General features: G+C 41.3%; 1 protein-coding gene across 1 annotated transcript in view; it reads left to right on the top strand.

Moving 5' to 3' along the window:
- wdr18 (WD repeat domain 18) overlaps window positions 1-21,411 on the top strand; it is a 131,882-nt gene that overhangs the window by 93,784 nt on the left and 16,687 nt on the right. The window contains exon 8 of the mRNA XM_041839811.2: window positions 8,752-8,918. Within this exon, the coding sequence (XP_041695745.1) occupies window positions 8,752-8,918 (167 nt within the window). The remainder of the gene's footprint in view (window positions 1-8,751; window positions 8,919-21,411) is intronic.

The following is a 21,411-nucleotide window of genomic DNA, read 5'->3' as shown; positions in this document are numbered from 1 at the left end:
CATTTTTATGAGCTTTTATGTCTGCTTGTTCTCATGTTGTCTTTTTGGTCTCATCTCTTTCGCTCCTTCTGTTCTGTGCGCACCTTCCCATTTACACCAGAGATCTGTATATAATGACGAGATGCTCATGTCTCTGCCCTAACAATGGGAGTTGTTGTCCCGAAGGCAGGCAGCGATTGAAACCTCTCACTTTGCCTCTTCCACTCTGTTTACACACACACACACACACACACACACACACACCAAGCCCCTCCCCCTGTCATTCACAACAACAAAGATGAGAGATCACTACTTCCTCTCTGACAAGCGGTTTCAACTCCCTATTTGCTGTTTGGTCCAACAGAATCGGTCATATGGACACCGAAAGCATTATTTTACTGTAATAGAGGAGAAGGTAAACTCTCTAATGATACCCTGTTTATGTCTAAACTACTCATTGTGCACAGAGCAGACACTACTAAAACTGGAGTGTCAATGAACATTTGATTCTGGAAAATTAATGCTGAGTTTTGGCCAAACGCGCCATGGACCGCTAGCTGTCTAGTCAGTGTTTTATAAATGTGCAATAAGCATAAAACACAATTATATAAGGAATTAGCAACTCGTTCTCATTCTGAGAAATAAGGTAGGCCAATTGATTTCAACACCTGAACAAAGTGGACAGGCTAGTACAGTGCGGAAAAAAAGTATTTAGTCAGCCACCAATTGTGCAAGTTCTCCCACTTAAAAAGATGAGAGAGGCCTGTAATTTTCATCATAGGTACACGTCAACTATGACAGACAAATTGAGGAATAAAAATCCAGAAAATCTCATTGTAGGATTTTTTATGAATTTATTTGCAAATTATGGTGGAAAATAAGTATTTGGTCACCTACAAACAAGCAAGATTTCTGGCTCTCACAGACCTGTAACTTCTTCTTTAAGGGGCTCCTTAGTCCTCCACTCGTTACCTGTATTAATGGCACCTGTTTGAACTTGTTATCAGTATAAAAGACACCTGTCCACAACCTCAAACAGTCACACTCCAAACTCCACTATGGCCAAGACCAAAGAGCTGTCAAAGGACACCAGAAACAAAATTGTAGACCTGCACCAGGCTGGGAAGACTGAATCTGCAATAGGTAAGCAGCTTGGTTTGAAGAAATCAACTGTGGGAGCAATTATTAGGAAATGGAAGACATACAAGACCACTGATAATCTCCCTCGATCTGGGGCTCCACGCAATATCTCACCCCGTGGGGTCAAAATGATCACAAGAACGGTGAGCAAAAATCCCAGAACCACACGGGGGGACCTAGTGAATGACCTGCAGAGAGCTGGGACCAAAGTAACAAAGCCTACCATCAGTACCACACTACGCCGCCAGGGACTCAAATCCTGCAGTGCCAGATGTGTCCCCCTGCTTAAGCCAGTACATGTCCAGGCCCGTCTGAAGTTTGCTATAGTGCATTTGGATGATCCAGAAGAGGATTGGGAGAATGTCATATGGTCAGATGAAACCAAAATAGAACTTTTTGGTAAAAACTCAACTCGTTGTGTTTGGAGGACAAAGGATGCTGAGTTGCATCCAAAGAACACCATACCTACTGTGAAGCATGGGGGTGGAAACATCATGCTTTGGGGCTGTTTTTCTGCAAAGGGACCAGGACGACTGATCCGTGTAAAGGAAAGAATGAATGGGGCCATGTATCTTTGGAGGGAGTTGAAAGTCTGTGTTGCCCAGCGACAGCCCCAAAACATCACTGCTCTAGAGGAGATCTGCATGGAGGAATGGGCCAAAATACCAGCAACAGTGTGTGAAAACCTTGTGAAGACTTACAGAAAACGTTTGACCTTTGTCATTGCCAACAAATGGTATATAACAAAGTATTGAGAAACTTTTGTTATTGACCAAATACTTATTTTCCACCATAATTTGGAAATAAATTCATTAAAAATCCTACAATGTGATTTTCTGGATATTCTTTTCTCATTTTGTCTGTCATAGTTGACGTGTACCTATGATGAAAATTACAGGCCTCTCTCATCTTTTTAAGTGGGAGAACTTGCACAATTGGTGGCTGACTAAATACTTTTTTCCCCCACTGTATATATATACATATATATATTGTAAAAATAGCCTACAGAGAGCCTAGTGAAACGTGTTCTTATAAGCCCAGTCATTGTGCAATCGTGTGTGAAAACAGAGTTTTGAATATTATCAAGTGCTTGTCAAATTTTGAATGAGAGACTGATGAAGTGTGTGCAGCCTGCGCAAGAAACGGAGCAGAACTTTTTTCAGATCATCATTAGAGCAGCATCATGCAGCCTTAGAATGTATTACAAATCAAAACATATAGCCTAATGTTTGTATCACAACTAAGTTGCATAAATAACTCTAAATTAAGCATATAGGAGGACCTGTTTCTTTGTACCGCTCAACACAGAATACCCGCATGTGCGCACTCCCTCAGAAATCATTTGGAAAAATATCCTTTCTATTTTATTCAGCTATGTTGAATTGTATTGGTCTTACCATAAAATAATACCACGGGAATTATAAACAAATCTTGCCTGCTAAATGAACTAGTGTAGCCAACAGCCATATGGCATAGCCAGATCAGGGCCTAACATGAGGACTCAGAATATGCTATTTTGTTCTTCTGAAATAGGCTATATTTTCACATCATAATGTTTATTTCGACCTGCCTAAAATAAGTTATGGATTTATTGTGATGGTGTAGGCTATATTAAATGGATTTATGACTTTTTTAAATGTAGATGTTCCAAACGTCCGCATCAGTGGCTTGTAGGCTATGCGTGGAAGCCGGAGATGCTGAACATATTTATTTTAACAGTCAATTACCATTAGACTGGCAGTTATTTGCATGACAATCACTGGCTGACAACATTTCATGACCGCCACAGCCCTAGGCAGGCTGCTCCCCTGGATAGGCATTGAATTCGACAGCTAACGGGTTGTTTGTTGAATGAACAAGCTCTGATCAAACCATCCCTGCCTCTAATGTTTTACATTACAAAATTACTGTTATTATTATGATATTACAGCTGTTATGATCGGCCCATTTCAGTGATGAATAGGCCAATACCTTGCAAATCACCTTGTCATCTATTTATCACGCTATCGACATGGACATCTGTAAATTATTGAAACTGTTGTGACATGTAATTTGATTGTGTCAGAACATTTTGTTGCAAAATAATGTCATAGGATAGCTACATTATCTAAAATGCTGAACATGTTTGCGGTGCCAGTGCCATAGAGAGAACACCGATATGTTCTATGGCCAGTGCACTCAGTGGTTCCCCTAGTGATGTCACAGAGCAATTGACAGAAATCCAACTGTTTCAGAATGTTTCTAAAAATGCACTTAAAAAGTAGTTTTAAAATTAGGTGAAATTAGATTGCTATTGGTTGTGAATAGGCTACTCGGTGGTTGAGTTGTTTTTTAACAGTTTGCCCTGTTAAAATGTTTCATATACACCCTTTAAGGAGTAGCATAAATCCATTGGGTGTTTTATCTGCCCTCGATAGATTAGAATTACGAGCGTCAGCTTGTGTACAGTACACACTTCCTCAAGATGTCCATATTCTACTCATGAATACTTTGTCTTTTCCACTGGTGTTTATTTTTCAGTCTATGAAGCTAACTAAGCGGGGCCAGTTAATTAGATTGCATGGGCGCACTGAGGGAACCTTTGTTTTTATTGAGTTATTTGTCTTCTTGACTGCAACAATTTTACAGTGAAGCTCAGCCAACTATGCCAACACATGACTGGCAATTTGTTCCAATAGGCACTTTTTGGGTCCGTGTTTAGCGTCTTCTTAAGAGACAGGAAGTTAATTTGTATTTGCATATGCAATGACGTTTAATGCAACATCCTACATTCAGTTGAATGATTCCATTTTTATTTTCTATCTCTGACTCACTCTCTCTTTCCTTCTTTCTTTCCCCTCCTCTCTAACCTCAGGGACTTAAATGAGGATGTGATGTAGGAAGGATAGCTGCAGACTAATTTAATGCTGCCAAAAAGACAATTCTTATCATAAAGTTAGAATGGCTAATAATGTTTTGACCATTTTCACTGAAGTCAAGTATGATTACTCCTGGGCTACAACACCCAAAGACTTATTCACGTAACTTGACAGATTATCCTGATTACCTTCTCTTACCCTGCACCGGAGAACAAATGGATATGCGTACAGCGTAGAGATACCGAGCTGATTAATGTCAACCTAATAGTGAGATGAGGGATGTTCCAAATGGATGTTGATGACCTAATGAAAACAGACATTGTGAAATGACTAATCTCGACTAATGAGTGCTGTCCTGCAGCCAGCTAGGACGGACGAAATATAAGAAAGTTATCTATGCCTTCAAGGACCAGTCAAGTAGATTGTACATCTGGTAGCCTAGTGGTTAGATTGTTGGGCCAGTAACCAAAAGGTCGCTGGCTCGAATCCCCTAGCCTACAAGGTGAAACATCTTCTGTAAGTCGCTCTGGATAAGAGCGTCTGCTAAATGACAAATTCCAACATCAAAAAATATGACCAAGAAGGAGAGTGATGGAGTGCTGCATCAGATGACCTGGCCTCCACAATCACCTGACCTCAACCCAATTCAGATGGTTTGGGATGAGTTGGACCGCAGAGTGAAGGAAAAGCAGCCAACAAGTGCTCAGCATATGTGGGAACTCCTTCAAGACTGTTGGAAAAGCATTCCAGGTGAAGCTGGTTGAGAGAATGCCAAGAGTGTGCAATGCTGTCATCAAGGCAAAGGGTGGCTACTTTGAAGAATCTCAAATATAAAATATATTTTGATTTCTTTAACACTTTTTTGGTCACTACATGATTCCATATGTGTTATTTCATAGTTTTGATGTCTTCACTATTATTCTACAATGTAGAAAATGGTAAAAAAAAAAATAAAGAAAAACCCTTGAATGAGTAGGTGTGTCCAAACTTTTGACTGGTACTGTATATGTTCAAATCTATAGTGTTATTGAGTAACATACTACTGCATATACTGAAGCTCAGAAACTCAGATCTATTGATTTATCAGTTTGGTCTGAGTTGTGTTTTCCTTTTAAACTGGGATTTTAAAGTTTGGCTTAATATCAAATTCACATGTTATTTTACGCTATTATAAAATATGTATTAAGGTTATAAGACGGCAAGTATGTCTGCCATATCATACCTGATGTACAGTTGAAGTCTGAAGTTTACATACACTTAGGTTGGAGTCATTAAAACTAGTTTTTCAACCACTCCACACATTTCTTGTTAGCAAACTATAGTTTTGGCAAGTCGGTTAGGAAATATACTTTGTGCATGACGCAAGTAATTTTTCCAACAATTGTTTACAGACAGATTATTTCACTTATAATTCACTGTATCACAATTCCAGTGGGTCAGAAGTTTACATACTCTAAGTTGTGGTCCTCTGTAGCTCAATTGGTAGAGCATGGCGCTTGTAACGCCAGGGTAGTGGGTTCGATCCCCGGGACCACCCATACGTAAAAATGTATGCACACATGACTGTAAGTCGCTTTGGATAAAAGTGTCTGCTAAATGGCATATTATTATTATATTAAAGTTGAATGTGCCTTTAAACAGCTTGGAAAATTCAAGAAAATGATGTCATGGCTTTAGAAGCTTCTGATAGGCTAATTGACATCATTTGAGTCAATTGGAGATATCCCTGTGGATGTATTTCAAGGCCTACATTCAAACTCAGTGCCTCTTTGCTTGACATCATGGGAAAATCAAAAGAAATCAGCCAAGACCTCAGCAAAAAAATGTTGGACCTCCACAAGGCTGGTTCATCCTTGGGAGCAATTTCCAAACGCCTGAAGGTACCACGTTCATCTGTACAAACAATAGTACCGATGTGTAAACACCATGGGATCACGCAGTAAAACGAGTCCTATATCGACATAACCTGAAAGGCCGCTCAGCAAGGAAGAAGCCACTGCTCTGAAACCGCCATAAAAAAGCCAGACTACGGTTTTCAACTGCACTTGGGGACAAAGATTGTACTTTTTGGAGAAATGTCCTCTGGTCTGATGAAACAAAAATAGAACTGTTTGGCCATAATGACCATCATTATGTTTGGAGGAAAAAGGGGATACTTGCAAGCCGAAGAACACCATCCCAACCGTGAAGCACGGGGGTGGCAGCATCATGCTGTGGGATGCTTTGCTGCAGGAGGGACTGGTGCACTTCACAAAATAGATGGCATCATGAGGAAGGAAAATTATGTGGATATATTGAAGCAACATCTCAAGACATCAGTCAGGAAGTTAAATCTTGGTCGCAAATGGGTCTTCCAAATGGACAATGACCCCAAGCATACTTCCAAAGTTGTGGCAAAATGGCTTAAGGACAACAAAGTCAAGGTATTGGAGTGGCCATCACAAAGCCCTGACCTCAAGCTTATAGAAAATGTGTGGGCAGAACTGAATAGGCGTGTGCGAGCAAGGAGGCCTACAGACCTGACTCAATTACACCAGCTCTGTCAGGAGGAATTGGTTAACATTCACCCAACTAATTGTTTTAAGCTTGTGGAAGACTCCCCGAAAAGTTTGACCCAAGTTAAACAATTTAAAGGCAATGCTACCAAATACTAATTAAGTGTATGTAAACTTCTGACCCACTGGGAATGTAATGAAATAAATAAAAGCGTAAATAAATCATTTGCTCTACTATTATTCTGACATTTCACATTCTTAAAATAAAGTAGTGATCATAACTGACCTAAGACAGGGAAGTTTTACTAGGATTAAATGTCAGGAATTGTGAAAAACTGAGTTTAAATGTATTTGGCTAAGGTGTATATAAACTTCCGACTTCAACTGTATCATACCGTTGTAGTGGGCATGGCCAATGGTGCGGTCTCCGATCTAATATGTTAAAGGCCCTCCTCTCGGAGATAGAATGTTGCTGTTTTAAGGCTAATTTCCTGCAATTCTACACATTTTGACATGGCTTATGCTGTTTTCTTATGCCATCTGAGTGACTCAAACAACTAAATCAATGCCATGATATTTTTTAAATTTTCGATTCTCCCTGAATGTCTAGTTTTTATTTTTGTGCTTGTTAGTTCTCAAAGGTGATCTTATTTAACAAAGATATAGCTCCATTATATTTTCTACATACTTTATATCTGGCTTTAGTCGTTTAAGTTTACACTGAAAACATTTTACCATCCCGAAAATGATTTTCTTATTATTTTTTTTAAATTGTATTTAGCGGCAACGATTTAGCCGCGGTGGCCCACCGCTGCTAAATGAATATAGAGTAAACACTGATGATAAACCCAAAATTATCGACACCGACCTTACCGATCACTTATCGCAAGCATTTTGCTGATGTCGTTCATTACGATAAGTATCCTATACTAAAGCAATGTGAAATTTCAAATGAAATAAGTTTGCTAATATGGGTGATTGTTAATAGGACAATTGATGACTGCAACCATCAAACTAGTAGTACTAGTTTAAAGGATAATTAAAATAAAATGTGGTGCGCATTGATATAAACGTGTCATTCTATTTATCGTTATCTCATCAATTCAGGCAATTTATCGCGATATGGATTTTTGTCCATGTCGCCCAGGTCTATATTGTATGTAGTATAAATCACATTATTGTGGGAGCACCTCCTCTAAGAGTATGAATTAGGCTGTTTGAAAAGGTTTGAATCCTTTGCAACCTTGCCTACACATTGTTTGAAGTACAATAGCTGTGTGTTGGAAAACCTTGGTAGAGCATGGGTGAAGTAGGCCTTGTGGGGCTCATGTTAATGTCCTTTCTTTTTCTGCTTCAGACCTACCTACTTCTCACTTAAAACGTAGCTTTTGTGTTTAATAATAGATAAACCCAGCCTAGGTTTATTATATATTAGATCCATTCTGACTTAGTGTATTGCAACTCTATTTTAGCCTGGGCCTTTTTTGCTCTTTTGGTAATGTGAAAAAGGTGTCACCATAGGATCTCAGTGGCGCAATGATTTGTGATTATGGTCCACTCTGAGCTAAGATGGTTCTCACCTAAGGCCATCAGTTGGAATTAGTCTGTGTCAGAGCCCCCATCGAATTTTTATTCTCTCCATTTAGTTTCTTGTGAAGTAGCGCTCGATTCGGGACACGCAGAAGATACCTGGATGCCCCTGCTGAAACCCCCCCTCCTCGTCCAGCCACCAATACCCTGGGGACGATGTTTTTATCCTGGCGGACAGATGGCCAATTCGGATGATTTGTTGGCTGCTTGTGGAAGACTGACAGTAATAGGCAAATAAAAGATTGTCTGTCGAGTTTGAGTTTAAGAGCACTAAAGCTCATGTAAGTGTTGGCATCGTAAAATAAATATTGACAGGAAGTGGGCTTTGTCGGAAAGTTATTCTTTATGTTTTAGAAAGTAAAGCTCTGCCTTGCCTATGAATGAATAAGTAAGGAAGGCCAGTCAAAGGGTTGTGGGCCGAGGGGGGATGATGGAGCACATAAAGAAAACGTCTCCACCACTTAGATAATTACATCATCTCTTTTTCTTTCCAACTGTCCCTCCTTTCGCCTGTTCTGCCTGTGCCCCTTTCTCTCCTTACTCCTACTCCTCTCTCGCTCGCTCACTCCTTTTCTACTTCCTCACCTCTCACTCTTTCTGACTCTCCCTCCCTCCTACCCTTTTTTTCTGTGCCCCTCTCTCTCCTCACTATTTCTACTACTGTAACACTCTCTCTCTCTCTCTCTCAGGTCCAGTAACAAATGCCCTCATCATCCCTGCCCCTGCCAACATGTTCCTGCCTGACAGCCGCCCGGGCATCCCCCTGCCCCGCTTCAGCCGCCACCTCAACCCCTCAGAGCACGGCGAGGGCGTGGAGACCGGAGGAGTGTGCCTGCGTCTGGCCCCCCACACACAGGTCAGTCACTGCCCCATAGGTACCTATGTACACCACCCAGGTCAGTCACAACCAATGTTCCCTCTAAGCTGCGCGCGTGCGAGGCTGCGCACAGCCTCCAGGACTGCCGCGCACAGCCTCCAGGACTGCCGCGCAGAAGAAATGCAAGAGATTGAACTTCATTGAGTTTGCCCCATTAGTTTCCACTATATAGATCAACGTTTTTTTCTGTGATCGAATCAACATTATATCAGCCCCTTTTCAATGCAACAAACGAAAACAAATTGAACTTTGCAAGATTGAGTGTGTGATTTTGTTGTAGGCAGAGCCAGAGTGCAATGGAGTAGAATTCTATTGGCGTGGGTAGCCATGAGCGGTCTTTCAATCACTGCGAGTGAATGGGATTTTCAGATCAGTTCATATCAGAGCGCAGAGCCGTGCGTGTGCACATTTGTTGATATATTTGCTAGTTCGCGAGTTATTAGCCCAGTTATAGATAAGTATAGGTCAGCAATGGGGAGTTACTGCTTCCTACAAGAGCACAAAATGTGTAGGCTACATTTCAAGCTGTCTTTGAAAAGCCAGTCAGGTTAAAAGCTTATGTCTTAATTAAAGGGGCAGTGTTGTATTTTGAGATAATCTTGAATATGCAAATAAATCAATATGCAGATGGCTAGCCTACGTTGTCTAATTCTCTGTATGGTAATAATTAATTGTATTTTGTAAAGTGGTTTCTTGCATTATACAACACAATGCAATTTACAGTCATCTATTTGGCCCATGGTGTTACAGACAAAGTAAAACATCATTAATTAATGTCAAGCCCTTCATAATATAAAACAATTTTTTTAAAGTCTCATGCGATGTAGGCCTGCATTGAACACCGCGTACAGGCTACTGTAGGCTATATCATAGAAATCAAAAGCTATTTCCATGTGAAAATGTTATGGGATTTGCTCCATTGGTTTTGTTGGTAGGCCTACATTTTGCTTAAATAACCACAATAGCCTATTGGCTACTGTCTAAAACTGTAAGGATACAGCCTCGTTCAAGTTTCTGCTCACAAGATCAAAAATTTACTCAGTTCCCAAAAAAAGTAGAGGGAACATTGATCACAACCCCATAGGTACCCATGTATACCACCCAGGTCAGTCATATGAAGATAATAGGGCTTTTTACATTTTAGTCATTTAGCAGACGCTCTTATCCAGGGCGACTTAGTTAGTGAGTGCATACATTTTCATACTGGCACCCCGTGGGAAACGAACCCACAACCCTGGCATTACAAGCGCCATGCTCTACCAGCTGAGCTACAGGGGATTACATGTAAGATTGCATTTAAAGGGAGGGAATGAGAAGGTAATGTATTTAATCTGATTTTGTTCGATGTTTGTCATTTATAAGCACTGATATCACAGGACGATCATGAGCACGACCTGGCAGTTAATTGGCATACCTGGTGTCAATAACTCTTGTAATGAATCCATGCCTTGAGAGGATTAGAATTGTAAGCATATGGATAGTAAGCATCTGTTTTTGCTTACTGTAGGTAACTTTACTTCTCCCCGTAACCACCCACTCTAAATTAACTGCTGCAATATGGTGACGAGACATCTGTTTGTGGCACACGTAATCCTGGCAGTGTCAAAATCCATTACACAAGGCTAAATGAAATGGTAATGGAGGGGTCTTTGAATTACCTACCACCTGCTCACTCAGGATTTCTACCCTTCGCTTACCACTGTGCTGGCCCAGTTCTTTCCCTCCTATCGCTCTCTCTCTCTCCCCTTCCCTCGCTTTCTCTCAGAGGTCGCTTATTTCCATAATGGCTCATCTCGGAGCTGCTGGGTTTATAACTGTCGCTGTCGAGAAATGAGCTTTTCACCCGCGCTCCAAAAGCCAAAGAAACACACAGAATTATTAGAAAAAATATATTAATACTAATAGGGTTTCCAAAAAACAATATTGCCGTCGTGTCCCCGAGGTATGCCCGTCATCACAACACACTATTTCTGATCGTGCGCTGTGCTGCGTGCAAATTACGCTGCAAACAATTCTCTATTATTACTTTTAACTTTTCCTTGTTGTTTGCTTTCTTCTGGCATGTGTGTACATGTGTATGTGTGCATGTGAGTGCCTGCACATGAATGTGTGTGAGAATGTGCTGCTACACTGCAGAAAATGGAGAAGTCATTCCACTGTCACTAGTGCTGAGCGATTAACTGAAATATCAGGTGTTTTTCAGTTTTTAAACAACTAATTGTCCAACGTAGGTTCAATTATTGTTTTTTTTCTGTGAGCTCAAGGCGCACATTGCGCCGTTTCTATAGAGATGGATCAGATCAAGCCCGAAGTGTGCGATGTAGTAGGGAGTTGTAGTTTCCAACAGGCCAATATTCTACATAGTTTAACGCAGAAAATGTGGTAATTGACTACAATGACCATAATCCATTGCGTGCCTACTTGTCCTGTCTGTGTGTTTCTTCGACGTCTGCTATGTTAGCTTAGTGTGGGGCACACACAGAGAGGGAGAGAAGAATGCGGGATAGAGAGCAGTTGCTTCGCGAGGTATCTCTACCTGAAAATCCATGATCTAAATGATTGATAGTTGTTATTAAGCAGTCATAAAAGTATGCCATATTTACTTTGAAGAACTACTAAAATTTTGATTTTATCAGACAGCGTAGCCAGCAGCTCTATAGAGATGAGATGATGACTTGGAATTAAATAATAGTCATTCAATAAAACAAATGTAATATACCCAACTGAAAAGCTTTATTAAAGTAATATGAATAAATGATGGTTACCCACATAATGCATAGTGCATTTAATGTAAAAATAAATAAAAATGATACATCGAAAACCATGATTATTTTTTTAAATAATCGAACCGAAAGTGAACTGACTTCAAAAAGCACTAATCGCTCAGCACCAACCGTCACACACTGTGTGGGTGCTGGTTGCTTGCCCTCAGATGAACCAGAGGCCGGTCTGGCCCGGGTCCAGAGAAAACCCATTAGCGAGCTGGCTGGCCGGGGTGAAGGGTCAGGGGGAGGCAGGGGAGATAGAGCCATGCTGGGGGACTGTCACTCTCCAGGGGGGTTCTTCTGGAACAGAGATGCTGGGGTGGATCCCTGTGGCTCCTATGGTGGGGGGTAGGGTTGGGGTATCTCCATTTAAGGCTAATTGGACAGTTCCTCTGGGGTGAGGGCAGGGTTCTGGGTTCATGGGAAGATTAAGGAAACGGGTAGAAAACGCAAATAGTGATAGGAAGGGTTTTATCTCCTCTCATTGAGGAGCAGCTGATAGTGTGGGAACTGAGACTGTGTGTGTGGGGCGGTGTTGTGTCAGGGAGCGTGAGATTGACCTACACTACATGACCAAAAGTATGTGGACACCTGCTTGTCGAACATCTCATTCCAAAATCATAGGCATTGAGATGGAGTTTTTGAATTTAATTGAATTTATTTTGGGTAACATACATATACAACAAAATGTAAAATGTGGACCCAGAGGATATCACATGAAAGTATTAATTAAAACGCTTGTTTCCAAAGTGGTCCTTAATGGTAAAAACAATCGAGGACCCCCCTTTGCTGCTATAACAGCCTCCACTTCTGGGAAGGCTTTCCACTAGATGTTGGAACATTGCTGCGGGGACTTGCTTCCATTCAGCCACGAGAATTAGTGAGGTCGGGCAGTCAAGTTCTTCTACACCGATCTCGACAAACCATTTCTGTATGGACCTCGCTTTGTGTACGGGGGCATTGTCATGCTGAAACAGGAAAAGGCCTTCCACAAACTGTTGCCACAAAGTTGGAAGCACAGAATTGTCTAGAATGTCATTGTGTGCTGTAGCGTTAAGATTTCCCTTCACTGGAACTAAGGGGTCTAGCCCAAACCATGAAAACAGCCCCAGACCATTATTCCTCCTCCACCAAAGTTTTACAGTTGGCACTATGCATTGGGGCAGGTAGCGTTCTCCTGGCATCCGCCAAACTCCGATTAATCCGTCGGACTGCCAGATGTGAAGCATAATTCATCACTCCAGAGAACGCGTTTCCACTGCTCCAGAGTCCAATGGCAGCGAGCTTTACACCACTCCAGCCGACGATTGGCATTGCGTATGGTGATCTTAGATCTGTGTGCGGCTGCTCGGCCATGGAAACCCATTTCATGAAGCTCCCGACGAACACTTATTGTGCTGATGTTGCTTCCAGAGGCAGTTTGGAACTCGGTAGTGAGCGTTGCAACCGAGGACAGACAATTTTTACGCCCTTCAGCACTCGGCAGTCCCGTTCTGTGAGCTTGTGTAGCCTACCACTTTGCGGCTGAGCAGTTGTTGCTCCTAGACATTTCCACTTCACAGTAACAGCACTTACAGTTGACCGGGGCAGCTCTAGCAGGGCAGAGATTTGATGAACTGACTTGTTGGAAAGGTGGCATCCTATGACGGTGCCACGTTGAAAGTCACTGAGCTCTTCAGTAAGGCTATTCTACTGCCAATGTTTGTCTATGGAGATTGCATGGCTGTGTGCTAGATTTTATACACCTGTCAGCAATGGGTGTGGCTGAAATAGCTGAATCCACAAATGTGAAGGGGTGTCCACATACTTTTGTATATATAGTGTGTGTGTAATTTAGTGCTGAGCGATTTAGTGCATTCGGTTTTGATTTGATTATAACAAAGTTATCACAGTTTTCGATCAAATGCGCTATGCATTATGTGGGTTGAATGCTTTAATACAGAATAAAACAATGAATAAAAGCCCCATGATGGTAGTGACTGCCCATTACTGCTTATCATTTATTAACCGTCATTTATTCACATTACTTTAATAAAATATTTCAGTTGTGTATATTACATTTGTTTCATTTGATGACTATTATATCATCTCATCTCTATAGAGCTTCTGCCTGTGCTGTCTGACAAAATCACTATTCTAGTAGTTCTTCAAAGTAAATAAGGCATACTTTTATAACTGCTGAATACCAGCGATCAATCACTTAGATCATGTATTTTCAGGTAGAGATACCTTGCGAAGCAACTGCTCTCTATCCCTCTCGATCGTGCCTTCTTCTCTCATACTCCGTGCCCACACAGACCAGACAAGTATGCGTGCAATGGATTATTGGCATTGTAGTTAATTACCAAGTTTCTGCGCTAAACTATGTAGAATATTGGCCTGTTAGAAACTACAACTCCCTACTACATCGCACAGTTCGGGCTTGATCTGATTTATCTCTAAAGAAACTGCGCATTGAGCTCAGAAAGAAAATGTAACGAAATGGAATTCAAATAATTGAACCGATGTCGTCAATTAGTTGTTTAAAAACCCGAAAAATAACAAATGTAGCATCGGGGACAGGTATTTTCTCCAAACGGTTTGTTTTGAAACAGAAAAGCCATTATTTTGTTCCTGTGTTACGACCAACATAATACATCTTTTTTTCCTTGTACAGACGTAATCATGGCAACAATTTAATTTCCAGTGCATTTCCAGTTAATTACTCATCTTTGAAATAAACCCTGCTATCTGCATGTTTATGCAGTGACCTAGACAGCTGCGGGTCAGCTTTATAAAAATAAAATACCTGTACAGTTACCTGAGATTTCCCTGCTGTTCACACGTACAGTGGGGTCCGAATTGACACCCTTAATTAAGATGAGCAAAAATGACTGTATAAAATAAATAATTAAAATACTGAGCAATGGGATTCGATAAACTATTAGCGTCCGTTGCTATATCAACAGTATGATGACCTAATTATTTGAATTTTGGAGATCATTACAGCCTAAATTATGTTATTTTCATCTCTTCTGTGCAAACAAGGTTGATTTCTGCAACAATTTCGCAGTTTAAACAAGTTTTGTTTAGCTAATAGAATGAAAACATTACTTCAAACTACTTTTGGGTACCTTGTTAACATTACAACAACGTGAAATCCATGTCTTAAACGTTGCTACGTTTCGGAAATGGCAAAGAAAACGTGTAATCTGCTTGACACATTAACGTTACTTACCTTACAGATCACAAAGTCAGCTAATTTCCACTCCATTCATATGCAAATCCTTTTGATTCATACACTGGCATGTCTGGCTGGCATGTATTTATTTTAACCTGCCCTTCCCTACACTGAAATACTATTATTTCAGTAGTCCTCTTTTATGATTCTGTACAATCTTGTGGTTGAATATATACAGTGGGGAGAACAAGTATTTGATACACTACCGATTTTGCAGGTTTTCCTACTTACAAAGCATGTAGAGGTCTGTAATTTTTATCATAGGTACACTTCAACTGTGAGAGACGGAATCTAAAACAAAAATCCAGAAAATCACATTGTGTGATTTTTAAGTAATTAATTTGCATGTTATTGCATGACATAAGTATTTGATCACCTACCAACCAGTAAGAATTCCGGCTCTCACAGACCTGTTAGTTTTTCTTTAAGAAGCCCTCCTGTTCTCCACTCATTACCTTTATTAACTGCACCTGTTTGAACTCGTTACCTGTATAAAAGACACCTGTCCACACACTCAATCAAACAGACTCCAACCTCTCCACAATGGCCAAGACCAGAGAGCTGTGTAAGGACATCAGGGATAAAATTAAAGACCTGCACAAGGCTGGGATGGGCTACAGGACAATAGGCAAGCAGCTTGGTGAGAAGGCAACAACTGTTGGCGCAATTATTAGAAAATGGAAGAAGTTCAAGATGACGGTCAATCACCCTCGGTCTGGGGCTCCATGCAAGATCTCACCTCGTGGGGCATCAATGATCATGAGGAAGGTGAGGGATCAGCCCAGAACTACACGGCAGGACCTGGTCAATGACCTGAAGAGAGCTGGGACCACAGTCTCAAAGAAAACCATTAGTAACACACTACGCTGTCATGGATTAAAATCCTGCAGCGCACGCAAGGTCCCCCTGCTCAAGCCAGCGCATGTCCAGGCCCGTCTGAAGTTTGCCAATGAACATCTGGATGATCCAGAGGAGGAATGGGAGAAGGTCATGTGGTCTGATGAGACTAAAATAGAGCTTTTTGGTCTAAATTCCACTCGCCGTGTTTGGAGGAAGAAGAAGGATGAGTACAACCCCAAGAACACCATCCCAACCGTGAAACATGGAGGTGGAAACATCATTCTTTGGGGATGCTTTTCTGCAAAGGGGACAGGACAACTGCACCGTATTGAGGGGAGGATGGATGGGGCCATGTATCGCGAGATATTGGCCAACAACCTCCTTCCCTCAGTAAGAGCAATGAAGATGGGTCGTGGCTGGGTCTTCCAGCATGACAACGACCCGAAACACACAGCCAGGGCAATTAAGGAGTGGCTCCGTAAGAAGCATCTCAAGGTCCTGGAGTGGCCTAGCCAGTCTCCAGACCTGAACCCAATAGAAAATCTTTGGAGGGAGCTGAAAGTCCGTATTGCCCAGCGACAGCCCCGAAACCTGAAGGATCTGGAGAAGGTCTGTATGGAGGAGTGGGCCAAAATCCCTGCTGCAGTGTGCAAACCTGGTCAGGAAACATATGATCTCTGTAATTGCAAACAAAGGTTTCTGTACCAAATATTAAGTTCTGCTTTTCTGATGTATCAAATACTTATGTCATGCAATAAAATGCAAATTAATTACTTAAAAATCATACAATGAGATTTTCTGGATTTTTGTTTTAGATTCCGTCTCTCACAGTTGAAGTGTACCTATGATAAAAAATTACAGACCTCTACATGCTTTGTAAGTAGGAAAACCTGCAAAATCGGCAGTGTATCAAATACTTGTTCTCCCCACTGTATGTATCTAGGATACATCAATGAATAATGTGGAACTAATAAATACCATCAAAGGATACCTTACAACTTACAATAATGAACACCTTGTGAAACAGCTGTGAAAACCAACATGGCAATATTTAAGATTTTAATATAGGAATATTAATATTTTTTTGGTAAAGTTGTCATGAATTATTTTTCACAGATTTTTTTTTGTACACTCACATGGCAGTCATAGACTCAAATACTGAATTCTGGTGTGTGGAATATAGAGGAGGTGGTTGCTGTGTGGATGGGAGGTTCTGCCTGTCACTCAACAGGCAGTCAGTCTCGGAAGGGGGACTTGAAGAGGGAGACTGCAAAGTTCAGGCACTGCTGCTCTCTTTGTTCTGAGTGTTTGCAGTACTAGTGTTTTTAGTTAATCTGTGTATCTCACTATGTGCCCATTACGATAGAGCAAGAAAACGTTCTTAGCAGATAATGACAATAACAGTAGCTGTAGATGATGTAATGACAAGTTGGAGGGTGGTTGGTAATGGAGGACATCCGGTGGATCCACGTCTGGGTGTTGGGCAGAACCTAGGTCCTGGAGAACAGGAGCAGAGTTAAAGGAAACAGGGTAGGAAACAGAGGCGTAAACACACAGGTTAAACTTTACTGTGAGACAATTTGATGGATTAGTGCAGTGTTAAAAATGGCAGATATGCACTTTTCAACAGTTTTGGAAGGTATAGCCTACCTCAAGCTGGTCCCCCTCCGACTTAGAGCACAGAGAATCAGACTGATCCGAACTCACTGGCTCTGATGGATGGCATACCACCTGGGGGGGTTTCAGTGATCTGAAAGTACGTTATACAAAAATAGCAGTAGACAAACAACAACACTAAGTCAATCACACATTTGAAAGAATACAGTATATGCAATAATTATATATACAATTGCATTGTTTACCTCAGTCAACAGCTGTGGCTCCCGTCCGTACTCGGTGGAGGCCTGGACGCTGCTGTTGTGTGCAAAGATAATTACTTTCAGGTTGTTCTCCCACCGTTCCTGGTACCCGTCAAGGGACTTGCCCATGGCAGTCTTGAGGGTCTGGTTGGTCTGCTCATCCAAACCTGGAGGAGGGGGTAGGAAAGGGATATCTATTGACAATGGAAGATATTGAAATACAGTGGGGAAAAAAAGTATTTAGTCAGCCACCAATTGTGCAAGTTCTCCCACTTAAAAAGATGAGAGGCCTGTAATTTTCATCATAGGTACACGTCAACTATGACAGACAAATTGAGAAAAAAAATCCAGAAAATCACATTGTAGGATTTTTAATTTATTTATTTGCAAATTATGGTGGAAAATAAGTATTTGGTCACCTACAAACAAGCAAGATTTCTGGCTCTCACAGACCTGTTACTTCTTCTTTAAGAGGCTCCTCTGTCCTCCACTCGTTACCTGTATTAATGGCACCTGTTTGAACTTGTTATCAGTATAAAAGACACCTGTCCACAACCTCAAACAGTCACACTCCAAACTCCACTATGGCCAAGACCAAAGAGCTGTCAAAGGACACCAGAAACAAAATTGTAGACCTGCACCAGGCTGGGAAGACTGAATCTGCAATAGGTAAGCAGCTTGGTTTGAAGAAATCAACTGTGGGAGCAATTATTTGGAAATGGAAGACATACAAGACCACTGATAATCTCCCTCGATCTGGGGCTCCACGCAAGATCTCACCCCGTGGGGTCAAAATGATCACAAGAACGGTGAGCAAAAATCCCAGAACCACACGGGGGGACCTAGTGAATGACCTGCAGAGAGCTGGGACCAAAGTAACAAAGCCTACCATCAGTAACACACTACGCCGCCAGGGACTCAAATCCTGCAGTGCCAGACGTGTCCCCCTGCTTAAGCCAGTACATGTCCAGGCCCGTCTGAAGTTTGCTAGAGTGCATTTGGATGATCCAGAAGAGGATTGGGAGAATGTCATATGGTCAGATGAAACCAAAATAGAACTTTTTGGTAAAAACTCAACTCGTCGTGTTTGGAGGACAAAGAATGCTGAGTTGCATCCAAAGAACACCATACCTACTGTGAAGCATGGGGGTGGAAACATCATGCTTTGTGGCTGTTTTTCTTCAAAGGTACCAGGACGACTGATCCGTGTAAAGGAAATAATGAATGGGGCCATGTATCGTGAGATTTTGAGTGAAAACCTCCTTCCATCAGCAAGGGCATTGAAGATGAAACGTGGCTGGGTCTTTCAGCATGACAATGATCCCAAACACACCGCCCGGGCAACGAAGGAGTGGCTTCGTAAGAAGCATTTCAAGGTCCTGGAGTGGCCTAGCCAGTCTCCAGATCTCAACCCCATAGAAAATATTTGGAGGGAGTTGAATGTCTGTGTTGCCCAGCGACAGCCCCAAAACATCACTGCTCTAGAGGATATCTGCATGGAGGAATGGGCCAAAATACCAGCAACAGTGTGTGAAAACCTTGTGAAGACTTACAGAAAACGTTTGACCTGTGTCATTGCCAACAAAGGGTATATAACAAAGTATTGAGAAACTTTTGTTATTGACCAAATACTTATTTTCCACCATAATTTGCAAATAAATTCATTAAAAATCCTACAATGTGATTTTCTGGTAAAAAAATTCTCATTTTGTCTGTCATAGTTGACGTGTACCTATGATGAAAATTACAGGCCTCTCTCATCTTTTTAAGTGGGAGAACTTGCACAATTGGTGGCTGACTAAATACTTTTTTCCCCCACTGTATGTCTGATTATGTAACATGAAAAAACAAAAACAAATTGTAAAAAATAAATTAAACAAACCATTGGTGATAGGATATAACCTATAACACCCGTACCTTGTTCCAGCGTTCATGACCTCGGTCACTCAAGATGGACCTCAGGAGAACCGTGGGTGTTGAAGACGTCCATCATCGCCTTGGAGGTGGCCTTGCCAGTCTCATCCTTGATGGGTATCATACAAAACTAAAATCAATTTTTGGTTCCAAGCACCCTTTTTAATGGGTTACAGAAGGGAATTTAGAGTTAAGCACATTCTCTTCCTTTACTGACCTTAATGGGTATTGCCTCCACCCACTTGGTAAAGTGACCGGTCGGCGTCAGACACCAGCTGTTGTCATTCCTGGATTTCGTGAAGGGTCCAATGAGGTCAACACCTAACATTTAAAGTGTTAGAGAGAAGATGACTTCATTCTTACCCATATCTGTGTCATACAGTATGCACATTTTCATATTTATAAGTAAACTGACACACACACATAATATAATATTGAACTCTACTGTGGTCAAAAAAAGCAACCATTACAAAACAACTTATCAGGGCAAAATTTGAATTGGGACACTAACCGATCATGTGCCATGTTTGAAGCAACTTTGATGGGCTTCAACTCTGGCACCACAGTCTTCACCCTCTCAAACTTCTGGCAGGCTAGACAGGGTACTGACCTTTAAGCACATAGTGACATTGAAACGTGTGCTCTCTGATATGACATTCATTGAAATCATAATAATTTCAGAGAGAATAGAATGTGATTGATAAACAAAAGGTTTTTTCACTTGCCCAGCTGTCCACCTCCTTGACAATTCAGTCAGAAGAAGCGTAGGTTGATATTGTCAATCATGCGCTTTACTCCCAAATGGCCAGCATGCATCTCGGTCAGCACGGCCTCCTCCTCCTCCTTATTAAAAATTACACTTCTGTGTGGCTGGCCATCATTCCTCCGTAGGTACATGTGATTGTCTAACAAGTTGGAAGAGACAAGTTGTTAAAATACTCAAGTCTAAGTAAATTGCACTGCTGTCTTACACTCTCTTCCCACCTCTCTCTCTCTCTCTCTCCCTCACTTTCATCCTTTCTTTCTCACTTTCTTCCTCTCTCTATCCCCCCTCTCTGTCTCTCTCTGTCTGTCTGTCTGTCTGTCTGTCTGTCTGTCTGTCTAGTGAAGACAACTAGTTAAGGGCATTTGGAATTACCATAATTGCTTACACCTATCCATTTGATTGGTGAGGTTTAACTTATAGCTAGATACCTCAATATGACAGACATATAACTATATGTATAGCTAGCAACATGTAGATGACCAGCTAGATGGAAAACGGTTGTTGAAAAATGGTTGTACATAGCTAAATATGTCCAGTTATCTAATAGAAGTTAACTGCTTAACATTACCCTGAATTATGAATTTCTCTGAATGTTGCGCCTCTTGTCGAGATCAGTGGTGCCTTCATAGTACTTAACCTGGTTGGAAAGATCAAATAAAGTCTCCTTGAGGGATGCCATTTAAGTCAAGCTACATACAAACAGAAAGCTACAATAACAGTTACAGTAGCTAGCTGACTAGGCAGGCTGAGGAAAATATGTACAGTAGCTAGCAACATCAATCTAAAAACAGCTTTATTCCTATTTAACAATATTTTCTTATATAAAGACAAATATATGGTAAAGAAAGTGTTCTCTGTCCAGTCTTCTGATGCATTAGGTAGTCCGCAGGTAGTCACCCTCAAAAACACTGTCCTTGGAGAGCAATTCTGAGGTTATAATTTTGCGCGTCCTTCGCGACCGCAGCATAGCAACAGACCCTTTAGTTCATTACGTAAGCCAGGCAGAATTTTGCAAGTTCTAGCAACAGCCCTAGCAACGGAAGCTAGAACTCATCGAATCCCACTGTGACGAGGGATTTGCTCATCTTTATCAAGGGTGTCAATAATT

The sequence above is a fragment of the Coregonus clupeaformis genome, chromosome 20, assembly GCF_020615455.1.
Source record: "Coregonus clupeaformis isolate EN_2021a chromosome 20, ASM2061545v1, whole genome shotgun sequence".
NCBI lineage: Eukaryota > Metazoa > Chordata > Actinopteri > Salmoniformes > Salmonidae > Coregonus > Coregonus clupeaformis.
The sequence above is the reverse complement of the archived record's forward strand: the minus strand, read 5'-3'. Positions and strand labels throughout refer to the sequence as shown.